This window comes from Brassica napus, chromosome C2 (assembly GCF_020379485.1).
Source record: "Brassica napus cultivar Da-Ae chromosome C2, Da-Ae, whole genome shotgun sequence".
In the NCBI taxonomy this organism is placed as follows: domain Eukaryota; kingdom Viridiplantae; phylum Streptophyta; class Magnoliopsida; order Brassicales; family Brassicaceae; genus Brassica; species Brassica napus.
In genome coordinates this window covers 13293747-13319335 of record NC_063445.1, presented here as the reverse complement: position 1 = coordinate 13319335, position 25589 = coordinate 13293747, and the positions used below count along the sequence as shown (strand labels likewise).

The following is a 25589-nucleotide window of genomic DNA, read 5'->3' as shown; positions in this document are numbered from 1 at the left end:
ATAATAAACTTCTGAAGACATGATTTTCACGGAATTGTTATGACTAAAGAGAATGAAGAGAGAATGAAGTGTGAATGAATTGAATGAGGAGGGGTTGTACTTATAGGAAATTGCTTACGGACCTCCGACGACTTTCCGACGAAATTCCGACGGATGTAAAGCAGTCCGTCGGAATTCCGTCGGAGTTGTCCAATCCCAAACGGCTATACAACGGTCATATCTATTTGTCGGCAACGGTCACATGGTTCGTCGGAATTCCGTCGGAAAATACCGACGGAATTCCGACGTCTTTGCTGTTAATCGGAATGTCGTCGGAAATTCGTCGGAATATACCGACGAACTTCCGACGACTACAACGGTTACATTTTTTATCAGAATGTCGTCGAAAAGTCGTCGGAATATTCCGACGACCCATATTTCGTCGGAATTCCGTCGGAAATGGCCGACGGAATTCCGACGACTTAATTTTTTTGGATTTCGTCGGAAAGTTGTCAGTATTCCGTCACAAATGTCCGACGACCTTGGTGTCCGTCGGAACTTCCGTCGGAATTCGGTGTGTTTTCTTGTAGTGGTCAGAGCTTTGGGACGGATTGTAAGGACCTGATTGCTATGCTAGAGAAACCTCATGCTTAGCCAAGCTTTGCGACAGAATTGGAGAAGATCGAGACGCTACGGATATGCTTCCCGGAGTTCAGCATTACTCATGTCCCACGAACGCAGAATCAATTTTCAGATTTTTTAGCTAAGACTGCTAGATCCTTCCATAGGGAGTTACTTTTCATTGGTTGTTCTATTCCGGTTTGGTTACCCAGACCACCTCAAGCATGAGTAATAGAATGGCCGTTTGACGTTAAAAAAAAAAAAAGGGTTTTCTAAACAAAATTGTTTAACAAAAAAAAATTCAAGATTTTTAAGTTACTTTTATTAATTGATGTTAGTGAATTATATACTTTTAAGAAACATTAATCAAAAATATTTGAACTGCATAAATTTTATAGGTTGATGGTTATTGAAAACTGCGCAATAGAGATAATCAGTGTATCTCCAACCTCTTTCTATTTTTTACTTCAAAATTGAATAAAATAGAATATGAAATAAAAAAAAATGCTCTAGTCCTTTCCGTTTTTCACTCCATAATAAAGTAAAAGATGGATTTACTCCCTAAATGATATATTTTTTTTTCGTTTGTTCATTATTCCATTATGCACTAAAAATAATGTAGGACTAGATCATTTTTATTTTATATTTTATTTTACTCCATATTGGAAGAAAAAATGATTTTTACGTTGGAGATGCTCTGATAATTAACCATAAAGATTAGATATATATTTTTAATAAGCATGAAAATTCTATAAGAACCTACTTTAAATATTTTAGAGGGAGTAGTATTTTAGAAATGGCAAAACGTCAGTCAATCTTTTTGTATTGGAAAATAAAGCACATCTTCAGATCGGAACTTGAAATATATTTAGATCTTCCTCGAGTTTAAATGAGTTTATGAAACAAGAATATCTACTTCGGAACTTGAACTATGCTTTGCACGTACTGCAGGTTGATCAAGTGGAAGAGTTAACTTTTATACTTGAAATATATTTAGATCTTCCTCCAGTTTAAATGAGTGCATTAAATGATAGTCTTTTAAAACCATTCAAACTTAGACCGGGTCTTCTCGTGAAATCGATAAACCTGGGATCCGATAATAGTCCCAATTGCTGCTTCAGATATTTCCACAATAATATAGAAAATCTTGTTTTTAGCTCATTTCGAGACTGATTTACTTTATTTTCTTAATTCTGAATTGGTTCTTATGTACTCTAAGTTTGTCTGAAATTATAGTTTTATTCCGTTTTGTTTGACTTCTCTAAGTTGAAATACTGTTACTTTTAGTTTCTTACTTTTTAAAATATTTAAAATGTTACTCAAAATATATTTACAATCTCGATATAATTATTTTTAAACTATTTTTCCTCATTTCAAAAATCTTAAATTTAAAAATATTTTAGTTCCTATATTTTTAAAAAAACTAGAGTTTAACCTACACGTCCATACCAATATTTTTTCATTGTACAAATGTATAAATTTATTATTTGCAAAAACGTTTTAAATATATGACTTTGTGTAATCTTTAATTTTATTTTTAGGTTTTTTATTACATTAGTAATATATAGTGATTTGTTTATATATTTTAATTTTTTATTAATTGTTATTATGTTTTCGAGTTCATGATATCACTCAAATTACTCTAATGAGTGATTTATACTCTCTCAAATAAGAGGTAGAGTTGTAGTACTTAGGGATCGGATTCACAGGGAGCTAGAGAACCAATTAGATCTAATAGTTATATGATTAAGCTAGGCTAATAGTTTATAAAGCAGTAAATAAATATAACAAAGCAGTAAATAAAACAGTAAACAAGTTGAACAAGACAATTGTTCAGCTTGGCATGGAGTTGTTTGATGGAAGGATGGTTGCTAGATCTAGGATTTATATTCAGGTAATCAGTAGTATAATGATATAGAGGCTAATTGTTGCTTGCAAGATATTATAGAACTCAACTGGGAGTACAAATCTAACAACTTCCGTTGTATAGACAGTCTAATATCCAGATCTTGGATCTCAACTCCCGTTTGTTGATCACAAGAAAGTGTCGATCAATTATTCTATAGGAATATCGATCAATACACCTTTCACAATATCGATCGATTGATCTATTGGATCATCGATCGATATCGCTTCTAGCAAGCTTTACGATCGGATTGAATATGTGTTCACTAGGGTTCCTAAATCAACTCTTGTATGCTTCTAGCAATCCTAGCTCAATAGAATTCAGTTCAGAGAAAAAACCAAGCTATCGCTTGTGCCTAATGATTCTAAGATCAGGGTTCTAGTTCATGACTCTAGAACACAAGCAGTAAGAAAAATCCTATGATGAATATCACAACTTCTCAGTCTATTTTTGGGCTAATCCCTCATAACCTATCTGAACCCTAAACCTAATAGGTGGATCTACTCACACATGATGTTTGTCACAGAAATCATAGATGAATAACAAAAAATATAAATAAAACCAAAACAGTGAAGTTCCAAGAGGACTCTGAAGGAGTTCCTCTCTTCTCTCCTAACCTAGAACTATGAATCAAAGAAAGCTTAGATAGCGTAGCCGTCAACAATGGCTTATAAATAACATAAATAGGGTTTCTGGCTGTCCATGGGTATTCTGGTAATTTGGGGTTGCTTATGGGCTTCAGAGGTCATAAAATATGCTCAGCCCATATTGTGGCATCACTTTCAATCGACACCAATGCTGTTTCATCGATCGACAGTCCTTCATCTCCTCGACATCTTCCTCTCGCGAGGCAGACTGACCACTCTTCAATAAAACGAGCATAACTTCTGCTACAGGATGCTGATTAACCTCAAACCTGTGGCATTGGAAATCTAACTCAAAGATCTATCTTATGCCAAAATATGGGCTCAATATAACGGTGGGAAGGTTTCCATCCACAGCTAGACATCTGACGCGTTTGTGCAGTTCTGCACCTCAAAAGACTCCAAAATCACCATATTTCTCCAGAACGTACCTGGACCTGTAAATACTCTAAATAGACTCTATATAGTAGTAAATATATATTAAAACACTTATAGACCATGACTAAAAGTGAGTAAAATCCATGGTCTATCAACTCCCTCAGACTTACCCTTTTGCTTGTCCTCAAGCAAAACAGACGGGCAGTCTCTCTGAAAGTAGTTTGAAAAAAGCAGGGACTCACATGATTTAAAACTTAGAATCATCACCTCTACAATATTTCAATCCACATCTAAGAAATCCTAATCACAAAAGTACATTATAACATATCCTAGCTTAGCAACCAAATTCACCTAGCCAACAACTTAGCAAATCCTGTCTGACATTCCCCTCTACCAACCCCATTTCTTAGCATAAATAAAAGTGCAGGCTTTACCTTGGGAGTATCGATCACAAGATGCAAGGATTTTCAAACAAGTATCTGGATTTGCAGGTAAAAGTTAGTTCTTATCTTTTCTCTCTACTAATTTCTCTATTTAGTCAAACTCTGCTTATATTGCAAGATCATTGACCAAGATTGGATAGACTTCCATGAATCAAACTTTAATGGTGGTTGCCACCAAGTCCTGCTCACTTTTTTTTACCTATATCCAAGAAATCATGTGAATCGAACCTTGATGATTGCCGCCACCAAGTCCCGTTCGAATTCTTTTTGTTGGAATCCTTATGAAGCAAGCCTTAATGGTTGTAGCCACCAAGTCCTGTTCGGATTCCACCTAACTAACACCTATTATATATATATATATATATATATATATATATATGTTTTTTTCTTTTTCTTTCTTTTTTTTAGTTTTTTCTTTAAATAAAAATCTCTACCTATAAATCTAGGGTCGAAATAGAAAAAGAAAATGTGATAAATCTACACAAAGATTTACCTTCCAGACTTGTTTGAAGAATCCGATCTCATGCCCCAAGACAAGCAGTTGTGCCATGTTTAGTGTTGGAGGTCAGCTTTGGTTCCTTCAAACAATCTCAGCAAGTGTGAATAGTTGACAGGTTGATCCACTTTAGTATCTTTAGTACCGTAAATCTAGAATGGTGCTAAAAAGTGGTTAGATAACAAGCAAAAATATAATAAGTTCATAATCCCATTCTTGACTCAATAAAACTCTTTTGAAAACATTTTTATAAGGCTCATAAACACACTAATATCAGTAAACATCTCCCCCAGACTTAAATTACACTGTCTCCAGTGTATATCTAGTCGGAGTTATGGTGAAAAATAATCATAAGTACATAATTTAACAAGTAAGAACGATGACCTGCTAAGTGTCGATCGACACAATGAAGTGACAATCGATCGTTGTTGATGAAGTGTTGTCGACTGATAGCGACATGGTCTCATTGGTCGATGGCTAGAGCAATCATTCGACACAAAGAGACAATCACTCGTTGGATCTGAAGTGCTGTCGATCGATATCGAGTTGGTCTCATCGGTCGATATGCTAAGGAATCGTCTGCTCGATTTTTTTTTAAAAAAATTTCTAAATAGCTAACTAAAACACAATATTAATAGAACCTCCCCCAGACTTAAACAACACTGTAACCAGTATTATATAGTCTAATATTGGTGGGGAAATAAACCATAAGGACAATATTTAACAAGGTGAAACGTTATACCTGATCGCTGATGTTGAGCGTCGATTGACACAATTAAGTGGTGATCGATCGATACTCGTGATGCTCTGTCGACCGACAATGGCCTGTTGTTGTCGGTCGCTGCTGGTATATCAACTCTTCTTCCTTAGATCTTTTTCCTTTCATCTATCATAAACAAAACACTAAAAGTTAGTACACGATAACTAATAAAACATAACTTTTTTTTCGACGAACAGTGTTCTGCTACAGGAACTCTCGATTTTCTTCTACAGTGTCGACCGATATATTTACTACAGTGTCGATCGATTTCCTTGCTACAGTGTCGATCGATGCTACAGTGCCTCTGCTACAGTGTTGTTGCTACAGTACCGTCGTTACTGTTCATCCATTTTTTTTACCTGCAATAAATAAAAACTTTAATCAGTAACAATCTAAACGAAACTGAAAGAAATTGCCTAATAGTGGGTTGCCTCCCACTCAGCGTTTCGTTATAGTCAGTTAGCTTGACTTTGGAGATCTGATTTTGTCCGTATGAGGATGAGAACATGCTCCAAAACAAGTCTCAATGTCTGCTCTCTGAAGCTTTATCATTCTTGTGTGAAAGCCTCCTCTATAGACTCTTCTCCTTTGTCTATCATCTCAGCAATAAGGAGTGCACGAACCTTTGCAAACGGTTGTGAGAAGCATCTGATGCACACTCTGGATTTCCTGACACCATCTCAGAAGTGAGGAATCAATGATAACTGAGAATCACCCATGATCCTTTTTCTCTTCTTCCAATTCCTCGTCTTCTTTCCCCTAGACTTGTCTGATCGCGTGGTGGTATGTCCATCCCTAAGATTTCCACACACATCGAACTCCTTCTGTTCTGATACGCGTCCAGTGTCGATCGATGGAGAAGTGGTAGCGTCGATCGATGTTGGCTTGTTGATGTCGTTCGATATTGCATATGTGGTGTCGTTCGATGGTATCCGGTCGGGGTCGACCGATGTTGCTTCTGTTGGGCCCTTATCGACTTTATCTTTGAATCGCAACCCTCTCTGAGAAGCTCCTACGTGCTGATGATCATCCAATACCTCATTGTAAGAATTATGATGCACACCTTTATCTGGTGGAATAAGAAATTCAACTTCAACCACAGCGCAAGGAACCACAAACTTCACAGGATCATGTATCTTCTTCACTCTTTTGTGAACCCCAACAGCTTCTTCTGCGCATATAAGTGGTCTCAGATGTTTGGAGTCAGTATTGCGTGAGGCCTCAGACTCTTGCACTCTTTTGTCGACTGGTTCCAGCTCAACTATGTATCATGGTAGTTCTTCCAACGATGAGTGTCGATCGACGATCTCGGGTGTGTGTAGATCGATGATGGAGTGTGGGTGTAGATCGATGCTATCTGCTGGTTGTCCATCGATCTCATCAGGTTGGTGTCGATCGATGCTAGCCATTGGCGAAGTTTCCAGATCTCCTCTCGAAGTATGTTAATCGTCATCAAGCTTCTTCTCCGAATTCGGATCCATATCTTCAAGCCATTCCTCCAGCTCCCAGAAGTCTTCCATAGTGACTTCCCTCCTCGAATCCATGTCTTCAAGCTTTTCTCCATCCTCCAACTCCAAGAACTCTTCTAACTCCAAGAAATCTTCTATGGTGATTTTCCTGTCTCCATCTGAGGTAGGGTCACAACTTGATATATCAACGCTCTTATGGGTCGATTCTGCAATGTCTTGAGGACAACTCGATCTTTCAGGGATTTCGAGTGGTGTCGATCGGAAATAGGAGTCTTTGTCGATCGATGCTGGGATTGTGTGGGCGATCGATTCTGAGGTCGTACCATCGATCGATGTTGAGGTCGTACCGTTGGTCGACATTGAAGTCGTACTGTCGACCGATTTTGAGGTTGTAACGTTGGTAGACATTGAGGTCGTGCCGTCGGTCGACGTTGAGGTCGTGCCATCGGTCGACGTTGAGGTCGTGCCGTCGGTCGACGTTGAGGTCGTGACGTCGGTCGACGTTGAGGTCGTGCCGTCGGTCGACGTTGAGGTCGTGCCGTTGGTCGACGTTGAGGTCCTACCGTCGGTCGATGTTGAGGTCCTGCCGTCGGTGACGTTGAGGTCCTGCCGTTGGTTGACGTTGAGGTCCTGCCGTCGGTCAACGTTGAGCTCCTGCCTCGGTACCAGCTTACTCTACTCTGCTCAGCTCTCTAGACACATGTTGTTCATCTTTTTTTTGCCATAATGTCGTCGAGCAGCTGTATTAGAATCATATACTCCTCATCTAAAGATGCCAAGAACATGTCCCATTTATCATTTTTCTTCTTTTCTCGAGTTGCTTCAGCATCATCAAGAAATTTGTAAAGGAAGGCTCTTTTAATGTCATCCCAGCTGGTTAGAGATCCTGGTTGCAGTTGACTGAACCATCTGAATGTATCCTCATAGATAGGATAGGGGAAGATCTTGCAGAGTATGTGGTATTCAGACACTTCATTCTGCTTACTCCTTGACACGAGATCCTCAAGCTCTTCGATGTGGTTTCTAGGATCTTGGTGAGGAAGACCCTGGAAGGGGTCTTGACCTACCCAATCATACCACTCTAGGCTCAGGTCAAAGTCACTCATAACAATCACATCAGAAATCACAACACCCTGAGTATTAATCAATTGTCCTGCGCTGTTGCGAGTGCGACCTTCTTCGTCTCTTAACATCCCATTCTCATCGACCTTAAGTATGAGCACTTTGATCCTATCTGTCTCCCCGCAAGTGGTGCCATTTTTCACCGGATGAACAGTGTCATGATGAACATTGTCAGGATGAACAGTGTTCGGATGAACAATGTTTGGATGAATAGTGTTTGGATGAACAATGTTTGGATGAATAGTGTTTGGATGAACAGTGTCGCGATAAACAGTGTCGCGATGAACAGTGTCGATCGACGCGGGATGAACAATGTTGATCGACAGGGAATAAACAGTGTCGATCGAGTGGATGAACAGTGTCGATCGACGCGGGATGAATAGTGTCGAGATGAACAGCACCTCGATGAACAGTACCGGGTTGAACAGTACCGAGATGAACAGTACTGTAGTGACCAGTACCGTGGTGAACAGTGTTGTCCGACACAAGCTGAATAGTGTCGTTCGATGCTTGGTTCACGCTGTCGATCGATGCTGCTTGGAGGGTGTTGATCGATTCTTCCCTCGTAGAATTACAGATCGTGCGTAAATCAGCAGGCTCCTTCTTTGAAGAACCCATAAATCCTCTCTTCATTGTTGTACTTCGTACTAAGATGTATGTACCTGAAACAGAAGAAAATTTTTTTATCAGTTTTTTTGAACAGTAGTAAAACCTAGACTAAATCTAACTAGACAAGATCTTATGGCGGTCAAAGCTCCCCGGCAACGGCGCCAAATTTGATATTACTCAAATTACCCTAAGGAGTGATTTATACTCTCTCAAATAAGAGGTCAAATTGTAGTACTTAGGGATCAAATTCACAGGGAGCTAGGGAACCAATTAGATCTAATAGTTATATGATTAAACTAAGCTAATAGTTTATAAAACAGTAAATAAATATAGCAAAGCAGTAAATAAAGAAGTAAACAAGTTGAACAAGACAATTGTTAAGCTTGGCAGGGAGTTATTTGATGGAATGATGGTTGCTAGATCTAGGGTTTCTATTCAGGTAATCAGGATTATAATGATATAGAGGCTAATTGTTGCTTGCAAGATATTATAGAACTCAACAGGGAGCAAAAATCTAATAACTTCCGTTGTATAGACAGTCTAATATCCAGATCTTGGATCTCAACTCTCGTTTGTTGATCACAAGAAAGTGTCGATCGATTATTCTGTAGGAATATAGATCGATACACCTTTCACAATATCGATCGATTGATCTATTGGATCATCGATCGATATCGCTTCTAGCAAGCTTTACGATCGGGTTGAATATGTGTTCACTAGGGTTCCTAAATCAAATCTCGTATGTTTCTAGCAATCCTAGCTCAATAGAATTCAGTTCAGAGAAAAGGCCAAGTTATCGCTTGTGCTTAATGATTCTAATATAAGGGTTCTAGTTCATGACTCTAGAACACAAGCAGTAAGAACAACCCTATGATGAATATCACAACTTAGCAGTTATATATTTTGGGTTAATCCCTCGTAACCTATCTGAACCCTAAACCAAACAGATGGATCTATTCAGACATGATGTTTGTCACAGAAATCATAGATGAATAGATGAATAACATAAAATATATATAAAACCAAAACAATGGAGTTCCAAGAGGACTCTGAAGGAGTTGCTCTATTCTCTCATGACCTAGAACTATGAATCAAAGAAAGCTTAGATAGCGTAGCCGCCAACAATGGCTTATAAATAACATAAATAGGGTTTCTGGTCGTCCAAGGGTATTCTGGTAATTTGGGGTTGCTTCTGGGCTTCAGCGGTCATAAAATATGCTCAGCCCATATTCTGGCATCACTGTCGATCGACACCAATGCTGTTTCATCAATCGACAGTTCTTCATCTCCTCGACAGCTTCCTCTCGCGAGGCAGACTGACCACTCTTCAATCAAACGAGCATAACTTCTGCTACAGGATGCTGATTGACCTCAAACCGGTAACATTGGATATCTAACTCAATGCTATATCTTGTGTCAAAAGATGGGCTCAATCTAACGGTGGAAAGTTCTCCATGCATAGCTAGTCTGACGCGTCTGTGCAGTTCTGCACCTCAAAAGACTCCAAAATCACCATATTTCTCGAGAACGTACCTGAACCTGTAAATACTCTAAATATACTCTATATTGTAGTAAATATATACTAAAACACTTATAGACCATGGCTAAAAGTTGGTAAAATCCATGGTCTATAAACTCCCTCAGACTTACCATTTTGGTTGTCCTCAAGCAAAACATACGGGCAGTCTCTCTGAAAGTGGTTTGAAAACAGGAGGGACTCACATGATTTAAAACTTAGAATCATCACCTCTACAATATTGCAATCCACATCTAAGAAATCTTAATCACAAAAACACATTATACCATATCATAGCTTAGCAACCAGATTCACCTAGCCAACAACTTAGCAAATCCTATCTGACATCCCCCTCTACTAATCTCATTTTGTTAGCATAAACAATGTACATGCCAAGTCCACTTTAAGAGCCCATTAAAATAATCATTTTCCATTTTTTCTCCAAAAGAGAAAGAAACTTAACAATTTTAGATACAACTGTCGTTTCCTTTATCCTCGAACGACCTGTTGACAATTTCGCCCTTTTGTTTCAGAAGCTAGGTATAAAAGATTATTAATCTGGACTCTAGTCCTGCTTATCATGTAGGGTCACGATTTCCATCTTTTCTCTGTTTTTTATTAGTAACAACATGAGTTTACCATTACAATCCTCAGATTGGAACTGCCTTTTCATTTTGTTAAATGGTCTATGTCCTAATTCCAAAAACATGCTTTAGAACGGGACTATTTACACGTTTTGGTCCTGAGCCTAGTGGATTATGGGATTAGATCTAGATTATGAATTTGGTTGAGCTATTGTCCTCTTGACAACAAGTTAGGTGGTTCCGGCCGGAAAATTGTCAATTTCAACCCCAGCAATTTTAGTCCTATCAAATACGACCTCAGCAAATGGTCAGTGCCAAATACGACCTCAACTCAATAATAATTTAAAAATACTACCCGAACTTCTTAAAACGTGCCTAAATCAACATTGATTCGAACAAAAATTAGTTAACCGTTAATAAGATAAAACGGTTTATGAATTATACGAAATTAAAAAACTTAAACTTTGAAACTATTTATAAGTTTTTTATATAAATTATTTTGAAATTTTAAACCTTGAATGGTAATTTTTTTCTTCAAAATTAATATAATATATAATATATTTATGTTTTTATATATTTTAGTTATTGTTTAATATGTCTAATATTTTGAAAAAAAAAATCTTAGTGAAAGAAAGATAAGATGCATCTTAACATTTTGAACAAAATATCACAAATATATAATATTAAATTTGAAAAATAATAAAAATCCAACTTAAGTTTAAAAATTTAAAATAATTTATATAAGAAAATTTTATAAGGGCTTTTTGCAAAATTGACCTACAACTTAAAGTCAAACACAAAACTAACCTCCTTTTTTTTTGAAAATTGGTTTTGCCCTATTCACCCCACAAGTTCATATAATTTACGAAAATGCCATCAATTTTTTTTTTCTTTTCGAAAATGACATATTTACTCTCTCACCCTCATCATCTTCAAGTAATTACAAAATTGCCATTGTCATCAATACCACAACCACCATGAACAACCAATTTGAAGCTCTTAATGCTCCCAAAATCGATTTACCCTTCTTCTTTTTCCATTCTTGTGAACTAAACACAACATATCTCTCACTTTCTCTCCACAATGAGCTAAAAAACCCAAGATTTTGATTATAAATTTTTTATGGTTCATAGAGTCATAGAAGCTAACGATTTTGGGTGGGTGACTTTCGTTTGTGATTTTGTGTGCTTGGAGAAGCCTTATGTATGCTAAGGAACTTATCTCACCAATTTAAGGTATGACATCGAGTTTTTTTCCAGATCTGTTCGTCAGACGACTTACTTGGGAAGTCGTCTGGCTGTAGACGACTTACCTGGAAGTCGTCTGGCTGTAGATGACTTACCTGGAAGTCGTCTGGTCAACGCAAAGGTTATTTTTGCAATTGACTTTGAAATCTGTAACCTGAGACGACTGAAAGTTAAGTCGTCTACTATTGTTTGGTTTCAAAAAAATTTCCAAAGAACCTAGACGACTTACATTTCAGTCGTCATAGGTTAGTTTTGCATTTGACTGGATAATTACAGAAGTTCGAAAATTAAAATAATAATATTTTTTTAAAAGTAAACGACTTACAATTAAGTAGTCATAGGTTAGTTTTGCAATTGAAAAAAAAACTTCAAGATTTAATTATACACAGACGACTTATAATTCAGTCGTCCAATTGAAAAAAAAACTTCAAGATTTAATTATACACAGAGGATTTTTTTCCGAGATTCTGGTCAAACCTCGTAAATCCTGGACGACTTACATTTCAGTCGTCTCGTGGACGACTGAATTATAAGTCGTCTGTATATAATTAAATCTTGAAGTTTTTTTTTCAATTGCAAAACTAACCTATGATGACTTAACTGTAAGTCGTCTACTTTTAAAAAAATATTATTATTTTAATTTTCACTAGACGACTGAAATGTAAGTCGTCCAGAAAAGTCAAACTTCTGAAATAATCCAGTCAAATGCAAAACTAACCTATGACGACTGAAATGTAAGTCGTCTAGCTTTTTTAGAGTTTTTTTTAACCAAACAATTGTAGACGACTTATTTTTCAGTCGTCCGAAATAACAGATTTCAAAGTCAATTGCAAAAATAACCTCTGCGTTGACCAGACGACGTATAGTTTAGTCGTCTGGACAACTTAGATTGAAGTCGTCCGCGTCTTCTCCGCTAGTTTTTAAGTCTTCTACGTTAGTTTTTGAATAACTTGTATTTTTAAGAGTGATAAGTAACTTCAAGATATGTAAAACTCATATTTACAAAATATGTTCTCTTCCTTAGTTTACTAAATTTGACTAAGTTTTTCAACGCAAACTTATAAAAAAATATGATATGCTTTGACTAGTTACTATTGTTTGTTTCCATCTCTTAAGTATTATTGTTATAGACAATAATGATGACTATTGTTATGAGTTGGAAGAATGGTTAAATGCTTCTTAAAATGTTGTATCAATATGAAGCTACCAACATTCTTGTTTATTAAGATGAGAGAAGGCCATTGGAGTTTATTATTGCATATGAGAGATCCAAAGATAAGAAAAAGGCTACTGAAGTCTATTATTTCATTGATTTGTAAATGTGTAAACACATTGTTAGCACATTTAATACATTTTGGAAAACATTATTACTGATTTTACAAAAAATTCACAACTAAAAGAGTAGACATGCAATTCACAAAACAGACCACAAACAAAACTATTATAGATCATTCCTCTACAAAGACAAGCTTAGATTCCACTTGAGTAGACAAGACCAGACGACTTTTAAGAAGTCCAAACGACTTCTAAGAAGTCCAGACGACTTTCAGGAAGTTCAGACGACTTTGTCAGAAGACTTTTAGGAAGTTCAGACGACTTACAGACGACTTTACAGGAAGTCCAGACGACTTTTAGGAAGTCCAGACGACTTTCAGACGACTTCCAGACGACTTCCAGACGACTAACAAGTAAGTCGTCCCAGAAGTCTTCCAGATCTGAAAAACCTGCATATTAAATCCAGATCTGAAAAACCTGCATATTCAAAAATGTTCAAATGGCTTAAAAACAGAAAAAAATGAGTGGAAGATTAGATAAATCTACCTTTACAGAACACACAAAAATACACATCTAAAAATAATAGATCTACCTTTAAATTAGTGGAAGATGAGTACCATCTAATTAAAAACCTGCAAAAAAGATAGATTAGTAAGAAAGACATGAGACAAAACTGAAAAATTCATATAAAGTTTGGTGTTTTCAAGTCAAAGAGATTAGAGTGGGTTTGGAGAGTTTTAGTTTGGGAAAAAAGTAAGAACTTTATACAACAAGAAGTTACCAAATGAAGAAAAATCAGACATAAGAACTTACCAAAACGCTCAGAAAAATCCAGACGACTTCCTGGAAGTCCAGACGACTTCCTGGAAGTCCAGACGACTTCATGGAAGTCCAGACGACTTTGTCAGAGGACTTCCAAGAAGTCCAGACGACTAACAAGTAAGTCGTCTCAGAAGTCTTCCAGATCTGAAAAACCTGCATATCAAATCCAGATCTGAAAAACCTGCATATCCAAAAACGTTCAAATGACTTAAAAATAGAGAAAATGAGTGGAAGATTAGATAAATCTACATTTATAGAACACACAAAAATACATATCTAAAATTAATAGATCTACGTTTAAATTAGTGGAAGATGAGTACCATTTGATTAAAAACCTATAAAAGAGATAGATTAGTAAGAAATACATGAGACAAAACTGAAAAAATCATATAAAGTTTGGTGTTTTCAAGTCAAAGAGATTAGATAGAGGTTGGAGAGTTTTAGAATGATGAACATTACATTTTTGTTGCAGCCATTTGAGGGGAGGAGAGAGAATGTGTAAATTTTTCTTTATATAGGGAGACAAAAAATCCAATTAGGTTAAATATTTTTGACTCAGACGACTTCCTAGACGACTTACATTTCAGTCGTCTGTTGAAGAAATTAAAACAGACGACTTACATGTAAGTCGTCCAGAAGAGTTTAATATTTTTAGTGGGAAATTAAATATTTTTAGCGGGAAACTAAAATAGAAGACTTTCCAGACGACTTACAAGTAAGTCGTCTGGTTTAAATTATTTAAGCGGGAAAATAATTTTTTAAAAAAAAATTAGGCGGGAATATTTGGACGACTTACATGTAAGTCGCCTGTTTTAATTTCTTCACCAGACGACTGAAATGTAAGTCGTCCGAGTAAAATGATCCGGTTAGGTTAAAACGTACATTGGTAAAATTAAAGGTTCGGTACGATGTGGACGACTGAAATATACGTCGTCCGTGTAAATTATTCAACAGACGGCTGAAATATAAGTCGTCCACACCCTAAACATAACCCCTAAACTTAATTATCTAATTAAACACTTCATAAAACCAAATCAAATTTGAAAAGTGTTTACTATACACAGAAATAAACACATATAGGTGAAAACCAATTTTTGAAAAAAAAATTTTAGTTTTCCAAAATCTAACCCTAACAATACATACAATATTACAACATATGTTTGCCAAACTCCTAAACCAAAGTATTTTATGATTCACTACTTCCACTCATCTATCTTCAAAACAAATCAATTTTATCATATCTTAATTTATATCACTTAAAACTGTTTATAATTACTTGATTTTTATTTTTCATGCATCAAAATATTTTTTTACAAGATTTATAAATTATTTTTAAAATAAACTGGTACCAGACGACTTACACTTCAGTCGTCCAGACGACTTCCAACATCTCAGACGACTCAGACGATTTACTGGGCTATATTCGTAAAAATGGCTTCTATTTTTTTGTTTGGTCACAAGGGGTTGAGCTGTAATTTCACTAGGCTTTTAGGTTAGTTTTGCATTTGATTCAAGTTTGGGTATAGGTTTAGGATTAAAATCAAGTTGTGGGTTAGTTTTGGCAAAAACCCCATTTTATAAATAGCTTCAAAGTTTTAAGTGTATATTTAATTTTTTATAATTATAAATATTTCATTATTTGTACTTTAGTAAGATATAATTTTATTAAAGATATGATAAGTAACATACATGTTAATGTATTTATATAAATCAGAAGCAATCATCACCAAAGTTTTAATCGGATAAGATGAAGATTTATAATAATTAATATAATTTCAAATTAGTAATAATATTTCAAAAAGTTAATTTAGTCTAGTGGTTAGTATGTCCTTTTTAAAGGGTATTATGGTACAGGTTCGAGTCACATAATGAACATTTTTTAAAAGATCGAAACGATGTCGTTTTATCTTGTTAACGGTTAACTAACTTATGTTAGAGTCAATATAGATTTAGGCACGTTTCAAATAGTTCATATAGTATTTTTGTATAACAATTGAGTAGAGGTTGTATTTGACACTGAATATTTGTTCCGATTGTATTTGGTAAGACTGAAATTGTTGGGGTCAAAATTGGCAAGTTTTTTGTTCTGGCAGGCTTAATATACGTTGCTACTATCTTGCATTCACTTCTCTGTCTGAGAACTATCAGAAGGAGAGGTTAAAGAGAAAGCTGAGAAGCCATATAACTTCACTGACCTCGTCATTGACCCTCTGACTACAACTACTTTATATGGTCGAAGTTTAATATAAATGAGAACACAACAGAAAAAAAAATGGTAAACCATTCCCCGTAGAAAGAATGTGAATGCTCCGGTGGCCACGCGCTGTGGAAATCTGGTGTGGTGCGGATCCGAACTCGGGTCCTTTGGGGATCAACGGAACGTTTTGACCACCCGACCACAGACGCGTGGTTAAAACCTGTATTGGGTAAACTTTTTTTAGTGACTAGATCCCACCGCAAGCGGTGCCCCAAATCCAGGAAAATCCCTTAGGATTTTTTTGGAGAGTCACAGTACCACTGCGCCAACAGAAAATCGAACATGCGACCTTTAACAGTCGTCTGTAAGAAGATGGACCACTGGAATATAAACCCTTCTCTAGATAACAGAAATAAATAAATAATCATCTAGTTCCAGATCTGGTCTTACAATTTATCTGCATCTTTATATTAAGCTTTGCTTACAAAAAGATGGACATGAATCTAGTCTGAATTTTGGTAGGCCTGTTAAAGCGGAAACACACTGTTCACCGAATCCATAATATTCCATCTGTTTTCGAAAGTTAGGTTTTTTAGATTTTTTTTATGTTCCACAAAGATAGATTTTCTATATTGTTAAGGTACTTTTTTATACTTTTGAAAAATATTAATTGAGAATATTTGAGTTGATTAAATTTCATTGGAGGAAAATGATTGGAAAGTGTATAATCAAGTAAAAAATAAATTAAATTATAAACATTTATTTAATTGTTAATACGCGTGCATACTCTAGGAGATCAACGCGGAATTAGGCGGTCAATGTAGAAATTAGGCGGTCTTACGTAGGTAATGGTGCTCTAATCATAAAACCAAACTTCAAGATCTACGCTTCCAAGAACAAGCCCCAAACTCATCTCCCCTGCTTATCATCTTCCAACACATCACACAGCCAACCTGGAGCCCCTCTAGCTACGTACGATTGGTATCTCATCTCCAGAGTTACACTTTTCGCCACCTTTGCAGCACATCTATTTAATCTGGCTGACACTCCGCTCATACTCCACTCATTAATTTCCGCTAGAGCTTTCCTCAACTCCTTTTTCATATTTTTGCATCCATTATTCGTCACCTATCATAATTATATATATCTCTTATGTATTAAAATAGAAACATTACAATATTTTACCTCTAACTCGTGTCATTTAAAATGATTCTTAGAATTATTAGATAATTAATTTGGTCTCTCGAAACATATACAATATTTTTTATTAATCTAATCACAAATTAATTATTAATGTAAGAAAATATATTTTTATTATTTTCTTAAATAAAAACTACAAAATTAACTAATATGATCAAAATATATATATTGCAATTAATGATTCTGAATAATAAAGATTTGGTTATAAAGTTTATATCCTTCATCATTTTGGTTTAATTTAATATTATTAAAATAAATTAAACAATCATATTCACCATATAATAAAATATTTTATATTAAATGTTATATTTATTTTTTTTAAACGACTTTAAATTACTAAAATTGTTACAAGTCTCACATTTTAAAATTGTGATCAATGGTTTAAATTTTTTTCATAACAAGATACAAATGATCAGAAACCATATGAATAGAAATTCTCATCTAATAGATATTCATATTAAAAGTATATATATATATATATATATATATATATATATATTAATACAATTTAAATTAAATTATATACCATATAACAATAAATATTTTAGTTCTTAAATTTGCATTGAATAAGTACTGAGAACTTAAGATTTTAATTTTGTAATTTTCATTGAATTTTTAAATATGATTATAAATCACTAAAAATATTAAAAATTCACAATGAAATTTTTGATTTCAACAGTTTGAAAATTTTGTTATAAAAATACAAATGATCATAAAATCATATGAGTAGGAAGTCTTATTTAATAGATAACCATATTAAAAATTATAATTTATACTAATATAATTTAAATTTAACTATGTACTATATAAAATAGGTAAATATGATTGTTTTGATTTATTTATCATAAAAAGATTGTTAAAGAATGATTATTTTGATTTATATGTTCATGCCAAACTAATTCTATATGTAATAGTTACTTGCTTCTCAACTATTCAATTTATATTTATTATTTTATAATATGTAAAAATGAATAATAGTGTATGTAAAAAGAATTGTATACCGAATGTACGCGTAAGGCGCATATGTTAACCTAGTAATATGGCAAACCACATGAATCAATTTGGACAGTCTTTGGAGGCCAGCTTCAAATAATGAATGATATTGGCATCAATGGTATCGATCATCTCCTTCACCTTTTCCAAATCCCACACTGTATTATATATATATATTGTTAGATATACTTCCAATCATGGTGTTTTTGGAGTATGAACTGGTAACCAAAGTAAGAAGGCGTATACTAAAGCTAGGGAGGTGTATTGAATCTGAAAATTTGAAGTGATATGATTTTAGTAAGTTTTTAGATGATTTTAGGTGAATATTAGAATTTGGTATGATTTTGGTTAAACAACTCTAGAATCTCATCTAAAACCATGAGATTTGGATTTTTAATTTTATAACTAAGAAACTCTTCTCAAATATCCTAAAAACATTTAAAACACTCTAAAATCTCGAATTTAAATTTTGTTCAATAACAGTAGATTTCAGAGTATTTTATAAAATGACAAATTCAATAACACTGGATTTTAAAGTGTGTTTTTTTTTTAAATCTTCGTTTGAATAACAGTGAATTTGTCATTTTAATACAAATTATCTGAAATTCTTAGTTGAATACAACTTACATAGTTTAAAAAAAAACTCATCTGAAAAGTTTTTACTTTGTAAAGACCTTAAAAGAGCACAAAGACATCATTAACTACTGGATCTCAAAATCCACTTAGAAATAGAGTACTGAATTTCTATGATATGAATATGAAGTTATGTCTCCTTACAATAATATCAACTAATTTTGTCTTAACAAAAACATAGAAAAAAAAACAGTTACTTAGTTATGATTTTTTTTTTTTAAAACACACTTATAATACTTAGTTTTGATTCTATATGAAAATATCTGATTTGAAAATTTAATCTCATTTTCGTGATAAATCAAAATCACATGGCCCACCTTGGATTATACAATTTTACCTCGCTCTAGAGAAAAAGTAAAGATTGTCCTTATTGACAAAAGGTAAAATGATAACAGGAGACCACCACTCATTGTCTGCTTTTTGAATCCTTCCAAACTTCATAAAAAACAACCGACAGAGAGTAACCCTCTCTCTCATCAAGTAGGTTTCAGTCCCTTGCTACAAAAGTAATGGTAAACTACAGTCTCTTGCAACAAAAGTAACTGTAAGGAAGAGGGAAAACACAGATGAATCAGGATTTTTCATAATCACTTCTCTATAGTAGTGTCTCTGTTTATTTCCCAGAACCAACAACAACAACGCCCACAAAAATCTAAGTACATCAAAAGAATCATGATAAGGAAGAAGATGAAGAAGAAACGTCCACACAAGCAAAAAAAAACGCTCTCACTATATGAGATTTCTCAATCAAAGAATTCCCAATTGAACCTTGGCGGGATGGCGTGATTATTTGCAGTGATCGAGCTCAATGAAGTCGCAGCATGATGATCAAATGTTTCCCATTTAGTAGAAGAATCCATCAGATTTGGTCCTGGTCCTGAATTTCTAGGCTCCTCCACAATCTCTTGCTTCTTGTGTTTGTAGTTTATAGGCATGTCCATAAGTGATTGTATCGGTTTCTGCTCTTGCCTCTGTCCATTGCTATCTTCTTGAATCGTTGCAAGTCTCCGACCTTTTGGCTGTTTCTGCTGCCCATCAGCCATTGAGTTCTTCACTTTCAAAGCATCGAGTGCTTCGACATAATTCTGCACTCTCGTCGCCTAAAACATAAAAAAAATACATAGAACTTGCAATGTTACAACTATAATAACCCAAGAAACATTGAGAAAGCTTCGATGATTTTTTATTTATTTCACATACCTGCATCTTTCTTTGCAACTTCACATCTCCTTCAGCTACAATCCCATCCAACTTTACCAACTCATTCATCAACAATTCGATCACCGTAACAAGATCTTTCTCAGCGACTTTCCCTCCTTTCTTTATAACCATCTCAAACGCCGAAACCTATAAAACACGCAACACTTTCAAAAACAGCATATGTGAAACACAAACAATTTAAGAAAAGTAGAAAGGGGGGGGGGGGGGGGGGGGGGGCATTACACGTCCTCCGAGTCTATCAACTTCAAGGCTAATATCGGAGACCGCTTTAGACGCCTTTTCGGTTTTGCCGATCTTCTTCATCTCCAAAAATCGTTTCTCTTGGCCAATGGGGTCTTCTATAAGCACCATCTTGGATTTATCTTTCACTCCGGAAACGTCAAGAAAGGCCTTTGAATCTCTCTCTTTCTCTTTGTACATTAGTTTCTGGTCTTGATGGTGAATACCCGTTGGTCCACTTAACATTTTCTTTAGTTCCCCTGCATCCAAAAGAAAATGATTCAAACTCACACAGGGCCGGGGCACAGACAAATGTAAGACCCCCAAAAATGTAAGCTGTGGTGTTCAAAATAATATAAGCCTCCAAATTGTTGGAAAAAAAAAATCAGAATTTATTAATTTTTTCACTAAATTGTGATGGCTACCAAAATTTAACTTACACACAAATAATCAAAGTTTCTTAGGAATATTGAAAAATGTATTTATATGTAAAGAGACTAACCAAATGAAGCTTGAGGACTAATACTCATCTCATGGTAGACCGAACCGTACTTGATTTTGACTCTGATCATCGGTGGCGGTGGAGCTCCGACAGGATCCGAATCCGGGTTACGCTTCTGAACCAACATTCCACCGGGTCTCATTTCCCAATCATGACCGCCTGACTCCCTGCCGCCATTCGTCGCCGGAAGATTTGTCGGTTTGTTCCTCATCACCTTCATCATTTTTCTCTCAGTTTTTGTTAAACCGACAAAGGCAACAACGGATCTAAAGATCTCTACGAGAGATTAGCAGTATGAGAAACAAGACAAAGACATTGGAGACAAAAGAAGAATGTTACATTAACTCTGGGACTTGGACATGGAGATCATCATCAACATTTCTCCAAACCCCACTTCCCCACGTGCACTACAAAGATCAAAGTACAGACGTTTCTGTCTCTCTCTCTTCTTCTTTGAGCTTCTTCAGTAGAATAACCTGAATTGACTTCACAGATCTCCTCTGTTTTCCCGAGAAAATCGGTATATTAGGAAAACATCTGGATTCTCTGTCGAGTTTCTAGTTTCAGAGAAACCGGTTGGGGAAATAATGAAAATACTAATCTAATAATATAAAGTAGAGTTACTCTCTCCTGTTAGAGCGCCACGTCACTAATTCGATCATCCTGGGTGCGACATCTGTCCCCTCACTCTCAAAACTCGCCGTATGATTTATAAAATTTTGGGTTTCTTTCCCCTGAAGTTGGGCTTCTTCCACGCAGTCAGACCCGTCGAACTCTACATTGGATATCAAAACTTAAACGTTGCGTTTTGGATTAGGGTTCGTAGTGTCCGTCTCGCGTCTCCAATCTTCCTCCATCGACTGATTCGTCTTCTTCTTCCACGAACAGAGACGGTAACCGATTCCCTCATAAAGCCCTCCTTAATCAATCACACACGATCTCCATTCAATGCGACCCTGGAGAGTGCAAGGCAGTGGACGCTCTGCTATAAAAAGGTACGAGTTCATGCTTTCAGAATCATCCTTCGTTCTAAACTAACCAGTAGACAAAAAGTTTGAGTCATGGCTAACGATTTGGTCTTCCTCTCTGATCTACGGACTGGCCGCTCTTCCTCCTCTATTCAAGTTCGCATGCTCTGATTTGACATGCTTTTTCTGGATTCTCAGGTAATCTATTTCACTGTTTTTTGTTTTGTTTATAGTTTTAATTAGATCTCTGGTTAGATTCTATACAAATCTCCACCGTCTTGATTCTTAATTATTAAAATTCCTTGTGTTTTGGAATCCGTAGATTTATGGCCAAGCCATCCCCCAACTTTTAATGTTTGCTATTTTCTTTTCATAATATTCATATTTTTACGGCTGTGAAAATTCTTCGTTTCTGACTATTAGTTTATTTAGATTTATTGCTGAGCCATTTCCCAGCTTTTGATGTTTGATATCTTCTTTCATAATGTGATAATACATGAAGTTCCTAATGAGTTGAGCGGCTGGCAGATAAAACTCAATGAGAGAAGACAGAAGCTGGAGAAGAGAAGAGTGAGGTTCAAGTTGTGCTCCTTGGACAAGGACTTGGAGATTTTTTATCTGAATCCTCACCAATGCAATGTCTCTGAACCACAAGTGTACAGGTTCTGCTGAGTACACAAGTCTAAGATATCTTGAGAGCTCATCAGGGGTAAGTTCTGAGAACAAGAGAAGACATTTCTTATGTCTCTACAACAGATTTAATGTTTAACTTATGCTCTAAATTGTTCCAAGAATCAAGTTTGGGTCTAGAAAAACGAGACAGAAACATTCAATACCTGAAACAAGAGCAGGAGCAACCAAGTCATGTCTCTGTTCTAGAGAGGATACGTCTGGAAGAAGAAATAGTAGAAGAGAAGATTAGATTGCTATCTTTTCATGATTCATGAATCTTCTAGAGAAGGACTCTGTTCACAGGTTTGTGAAGAAAGTTCTTGAAGCTTCAAGACTGAACTGGACTAATATTATGGCAAGATGCAACGAAGAAACATCACTACTTAACGAATTCTCACACGGCGATCACAACAAGGGTAAGCTTCTTCTGGTTCTTGATTACACGGACGAGAGTCTCCAAGAGATTTACCTTCGAGACATCATCAAGTTTTGGCCTTTCTTGAGAGTTATCATCAATCTACCATCTTCTTCTTTTAGAGAAGACCTGATTCACGAGACGCTGAGACGTTTCGACTGGGGTTTACTCTGCTGTGACACTCCAAGAACGTTGGATCAGATCATTGTGACTGATGTGGTAAAGCCATCATATCTTTGGTCGGGTTTTGGTGGTGAAGCTGAAGGTGGAAGTAGCCAGGTGCAGATAGCATCGGAGAAGGTGAAGAAAGCACGCAATGCATAGGTGAAAGAGAATTGGAGTTCAAGACGCAGTTTTTTTTAATGCTTAAGTCGTTTATGCTGTTTTTTCCCCTTTTCTGGTGTTTGTTTTATGAACAAGTTTGACTTTCACTCTTTGCTACTTCTATAATTTTGGTTTTTTAATACAAAATATAAAATATATCTCATTTCAGAAATATTTGGTATTATATTGTTTTTTTTTTAATTCTAAGTTAGTATTCTCTATATTATATCAAGATTGTAAACAACAATCATATTTTGAGTCCAATTTGACAATGACAGCAGATACTAAACATGCGATGGTCCATTCATATTCGATATTTCCCTTCATTCGCATTTTATTCAACAAATATAATGCTCACACAGTAAGGCGACTCCATAATAGTTAAGAAGCTAAACACATGACCTGTATACATTATATTTATAGCTTAGCATTGAAGTGGTTTACTTGGTTGGCTATCTCTGATCCGGTATGTTCTCAAGTACTGACTTTATCACTATCATCGCAGGAAAAGCAGCCACTGTGTTCTTCAACAATTATAGGCTTCGACGAAGATATCATTCACCAGTGTTTTAAGTGTCATATTTTGACTAAACTATGAAAACCTTCTTCTTAACGCTTAAACATTATTTTTAATTTAAGATTTCATATAAAGAGTCCGTGATACACATTACATATATACTATGTTTTAAAGGATCAAGATATCAACAAAATATATAATAGAATTATATGCATACTACAAAGACACCATAAAGAAAGAGCCAGCATAAATAAAAACAAAATCCATGTTTAATTAAATAAACTATTATGTCTACTTGAAATATTCTTTCATGAATATTATAGCAAGAAAGGTAGAAAAAAATTATAACTACATTCAATAAGAGAATTTTTATCGTACGTATTTATGTATAAATTAAATTACGCTTTAATATCAAAATTATAGTTTAGTCAAACTTCTAAATTATTGTACTGTGAAAATTTTAATGGTTGATTAGAAAGAATAATTTAAGTATAACTAACAAATCCCTATAAGGAAAGTTATATATATATAGTTAGGATATATATATGCAATGAGCATAAAATTTTGAAGTACCCTATGAAATATAAAACAAAAAATTAGAAAATATAAAAAAATAATTAGTAAACCAATTAAGATAATAATAATAACAAACTATAAAAATAAAATGTTAAACCATAATATTATTAAATAAGTAAATATTAAATCATATATTTTGTCGAAGGAGAGATTTTGTTTATTTGCCTTAACTTGGATTGTATGCAAAAAAATTACCAAATATCAATAAAATTGTATTGTGTATATTATTAAACCCTTTAAATATACTACTATATTATATAAAATCAACATCTTCGGTTCGCTTGGTTTGCTCAGTTAATAAACCATACCATATCCATAAACCGTGATTTTTTAAATATAATATCAATTCACTAAAATCATTATTACTAGATCTAAACCATGTTTACTGATACCAATGCATAATTGATTGGATCTGAATAAACATAAAATGCCCTACATTTTGAGACACAATATTTTATTTAAAATGATTCTCATTTTCGTGTACTGTGCTCAGATTGTCCAAAATAATACATTTGTTGTTTTTCTTGCCTTTTCTCTTTATTTCTTACTTTCTATTTTATATTTATTATTAAACTTATAACCACAATTAATTACATTATATATAAGCAAATATAACTAAAAAAAACACAAAAAGCTAAACATAAAAACAAAATTGATAATATTATAAGTTACTAACATTCACCAAAACACATATAATAACTTAACACACTATAAATTCTTTCAACTCGGAATTAAAAAGCCAACAATACTAAGAACTTGGTCATCATTAGTTAGTGATATAATTCAATTTGGTGTACGCAATAACCATACTCACACCCAATTTAAGATAAAAGATTTTTTTACAAAGTGACGTCTTTTATAAAAATCAATCCATCAAATTCCGCCCGTAGGGCGGGTCGACCGTAGTTATTTATAGAAAAAGGAATAATAACGAGCGGCCAGCTAATTTATCTCTCTTTGCGTCACTGACTTATTATGCCATACATATATATCTGTAGTTTACTATCGGAATATATCTTTTTTTGTCTTTGGACTTTTCGTTGGATGAGTATTTCCTGGTATTTTCCAAAGTGACAAAATTAATATCTTGGATATTAGAATACGTAATAATTATCTCATTCACGACTTTAGCTTAAACTCTAGGTATTTAATTTGGCTCAATATCGTATTCGGATGGTAGGTAGTAGGTACGAACGGATATACCCCCTAAGCACAAGCCGAGTAACCTAGACTTTCATCGCAAGGCCACCTAGATCATCAATGAACCCACAACCAGATAAA

The 25589-nt window shown here is 34.8% G+C and overlaps 2 protein-coding genes across 5 annotated transcripts; one reads left to right on the top strand and one right to left on the bottom strand.

Annotated features, from left to right (window-relative positions):
* Positions 1-19455: 19455 nt before the first annotated feature.
* LOC106416446 (BAG family molecular chaperone regulator 1) lies at positions 19456-21426 on the bottom strand. Of its 3 annotated transcripts, none has more exons than XM_048747638.1 (5): positions 21176-21413; positions 20837-21102; positions 20338-20594; positions 20095-20241; positions 19456-19994 (listed from the first exon to the last, which is right to left on the bottom strand). In XM_048747638.1, exons 2-5 carry the CDS (start codon positions 21057-21059, stop codon positions 19638-19640), a joined length of 984 nt encoding a protein of 327 aa, XP_048603595.1. In that variant the 5' UTR covers positions 21060-21102; positions 21176-21413; the 3' UTR covers positions 19456-19637. The 3 variants fall into 3 exon arrangements, with proteins under 3 accessions (XP_048603595.1, XP_013712783.2, XP_013712782.2); XM_013857329.3 differs by having other exon boundaries at positions 20837-21050; positions 21176-21410; XM_013857328.3 differs by having other exon boundaries at positions 20837-21426.
* Positions 21427-21580: 154 nt separating this feature from the next.
* LOC125581719 lies at positions 21581-23387 on the top strand. Of its 2 annotated transcripts, XR_007319439.1 has the most exons (3): positions 21581-21831; positions 21962-22002; positions 22333-23387. XR_007319439.1 is itself a non-coding variant. In XM_048747639.1 (2 exons), exon 2 carries the CDS (start codon positions 22748-22750, stop codon positions 23213-23215), a length of 468 nt encoding a protein of 155 aa, XP_048603596.1. In that variant the 5' UTR covers positions 21614-22002; positions 22333-22747; the 3' UTR covers positions 23216-23387. The 2 variants fall into 2 exon arrangements, 1 of the variants encoding a protein (XP_048603596.1); XM_048747639.1 differs by having other exon boundaries at positions 21614-22002.
* The last annotated feature ends 2202 nt before the right edge of the window (positions 23388-25589 follow it).